This window comes from Acanthisitta chloris, unplaced genomic scaffold (assembly GCF_000695815.1).
Source record: "Acanthisitta chloris isolate BGI_N310 unplaced genomic scaffold, ASM69581v1 scaffold697, whole genome shotgun sequence".
Taxonomy (NCBI): Eukaryota; Metazoa; Chordata; class Aves; order Passeriformes; family Acanthisittidae; genus Acanthisitta; species Acanthisitta chloris.
Genome location: NW_008684088.1, coordinates 58,910 through 62,017, shown reverse-complemented (window position 1 = coordinate 62,017; position 3,108 = coordinate 58,910). Strand labels below are relative to the sequence as shown.

At 42.9% G+C, this 3,108-nt stretch overlaps 1 protein-coding gene across 1 annotated transcript in view; it reads left to right on the top strand.

Annotated features, from left to right (window-relative positions):
- Positions 1 to 3,108, top strand: part of TGFBI (transforming growth factor, beta-induced, 68kDa) — an 18,306-nt gene that overhangs the window by 8,303 nt on the left and 6,895 nt on the right. Inside the window, exons 3-5 of the mRNA XM_009079156.1 lie at positions 218 to 282; positions 1,308 to 1,465; positions 2,317 to 2,481. Of these exons, the coding sequence (XP_009077404.1) occupies positions 218 to 282; positions 1,308 to 1,465; positions 2,317 to 2,481 (388 nt within the window). The remainder of the gene's footprint in view (positions 1 to 217; positions 283 to 1,307; positions 1,466 to 2,316; positions 2,482 to 3,108) is intronic.

The following is a 3,108-nucleotide window of genomic DNA, read 5'->3' as shown; positions in this document are numbered from 1 at the left end:
TGGTTTTAAAAGAAATTGTCTGCTTTTGTTCTGTTGAGAAATTGGCAACATGCAGCCCTGAAGGAGATAAAAACTCTGTTTTGTCTTAAGCCTGTATTTCTAACGAAGAGTCTGCTTGGAAACTTCCCCAAATATGGATGGACCCAGAGCTGTAGAAAATACAGAAAAAGCAGTGAGATGCCATTGGTTAATCTGCTGTATCCATCTCTTATTCCAGAGTAATCAGTTACGAGTGCTGTCCTGGATATGAAAAAGTTCCTGGAGAAAAAGGCTGCCCAGCTGGTAAAAATATGTTTGACATTTTTTAGACTTCTTAAAAATATACAGCTGCCTTGTAAAGGGAAATGTTAGAAAATTACTCAAAGTGGATTTGATTTTTGCAATTTGTGCACAATATTGCCGTGAACAAGTCCAAAATGGACTCAGTGGAACACCAGGCGAGTGCCAGATCAGCTCCAAAGCATGCTAAATGTTCCAGACAACTTAGAACCTTGGCTATAATTAAACTTAATCAAGCGTGGGAGGGCCATAGGGAACTACTTATTCTAGCAAGTAATATAGCTGTATTGGAAATGCAATACAAAGGAATGATAGAGTAGCAGACAGCTCTGCCAATCTCTGCTCAATTTTATTTTCATAGAATCACAGAGTGGTTTCAGTTGGAAGGAACCTTAAAGATCTAGTTCCATCCCCCCTGCCATGGGCAGGGACATTTTCCACTAGAACAGGTTCCTCCAAGCCCCAGCCAACCTGTCTGTGAACATTTTGGCAATCAAGAGGTTAGCAAAATTGCATTTAGGAGAAAGTACAGTTCAGCCACTGGTGAGGGTTGGGAGGGAATTGAGTTTATTGAAGGAATCCATATTCTGCTTTTGCTTTCTGAACAATTCCTTCCAGAAAAGTTTAATGCTGCCCAGTTAACCACATGGGCTGGTGTAGATGGGTCAGTGGTGGAGTCTGAGACCAATGGTGTCCAACACCAAATCCCAAAAACTTGAGTACAAACAAGGATTGGGTGAAAGCCTTTAGAAGTTGACAAAGGTCTATAAAAGATATTGATCTTTGCTTGCTTCAAATCCCATCCATATAAATCCAGACTAAGTCCATTTAAACTGGCAGAGATGCAGTAGATCCTGGACTGTAATTGAGGGTGGAGCTGTCAGACTGATTATTTATTATCTAATTAATGAACAGATACCAGTTCCCTGATGTGCTTCATTTCCCCAAGCATTCTCACCAGCAGTTCTCCTTTAATACAGCAGGCAAGATGAATGATGTGTTGGGAACATAACCTTCTCTTCTTTCAGCACTGCCACTTTCAAACATCTACGAAACCCTGGGAGTGGTTGGGTCTGCCACAACGCAGCTCTACTCCGATCGATCCAACCTAAGACCAGAAATTGAAGGACCTGGAAGTTTTACAATTTTTGCTCCTAGTAATGAGGCCTGGGCATCCTTGTCTGCTGTAAGATATAATTCCTCTGCTTTCTGCTCTTTCTGTAGTGGAGATGCAACTCTGCATGGGTCTGGATCCAGCCCCATCTGGCTGAATAGACACATTCCTGATAGAGGAAGGACTATGAGTTTCCAAGATGGTTATCACTGTATTGGTCTGTGAGCTCCAGAGCCTTGCTTCTGAAGGATCCCAGCACTAGAGAGATGTGGATGCAGGTGGATGTAGAAATCACCACAGTGTGTCACATGCTCAGTAACATAAAACATTCCTTTACATTAATTTTTATTTTCCCCGTGAACAAGGGAGAGTCTCAGTAACATAAAACATTCCTTTACATTCATTTTGATTTTCCCCGTGAACATGGGAGAGTAACAACTCCTATACAGCTACATCCCACATTTCAATCACTTTTCCATAAATATTTAAGAACAACTATTGGGGCAGGGAGGAAGCATCTTTTGGGCTCTCCTCACTACCAAACCTCTACCCCAAACCTGCATCAGCAGAGCCCCTTGCAGGAATGACAGTGTTGGGAAAGGTCTTTTGCTGTATTTGTCCTTGTCCCTGTTGCCTTACTGCTCATTTCAATGCAATAATGCCATACTGGAGCTGCCATCATCCCTTCATCTGCCAGGGATGGAGGATGCTGGAGCTGTTAGCTGCTGCTGTAAGGCAAAAGATAAATTTGTGAAAGTTGAGCTCTTAATTTGGACAGATGGTGTTAGGCTGAATGCATCACTTAATATTCATGCCCACACACACACCTTGGAAGCACCTTGGGTGCAGCCAGACCTCCTGGCCCTCTCTAACATCTGGCTAATTGCACTCAGTCCTGACAAAATGATTCTTCTGCTTTTCAGGAAACTCTGGATTCCTTAGTCAGTAACGTTAACATTGAGCTGCTCAATGCCCTACGCTACCACATGGTGGACAAGAGAGTTCTCACAGATGATCTGAAACATGGGACAACACTCAACTCCATGTACCAGAACCTGCCTATTCAGATTCACCACTATCCCAATGGGGTAAGGCATTCCCAGAACCACAGAATGGGTCAAGTGAGAAGGGACCACAGGGAGTCATCTGGTCCAAGCCCACTACTCAAGCAGAGCAATCCTGGAGCACATGCACAGGATTGCTTCCAGATGGTTCTTGAGTGTCTCTGGTGAGGGAGACTCCACACCCTCTCTGGGCACCTGCAGAGTAAAGGTCTTTCTCATATTAAACCTCCTCACATCAGGCTTGGTTTTTGTCTGCCTTGCAGCTCCTACACTCTCCTTGGACCTCCAGGACTCTGTAGTGCTTAGGTTGACAGCTGTTGATTTAAGATACATATTTTGAAGGAGTTTGCAAAGAATATTTATAAGCAGAGAGTTTCCTCGATGCTGTTGCAGAGCAGTTCCCCACATTGCTATGTAACTGTGTGCTTGTCCAGCTATTGGTTCTTGCATATTTTCTTAGTCTTGATGATTGGGGGTAGACAAAACCACTGATTATTTTCAAAGTTCTTTAAACATGAAATGTTTCAAACATTCTTGATAGAACATTCTCACTCTTTGTGTGTTTTTTTAGGAAACCACATTTCTGCTCTTGCTGATTCAATATGAAAGTGCTTGCTGTGTTTGAAATAGAAAAGCAGCAGAGGCTGCTCT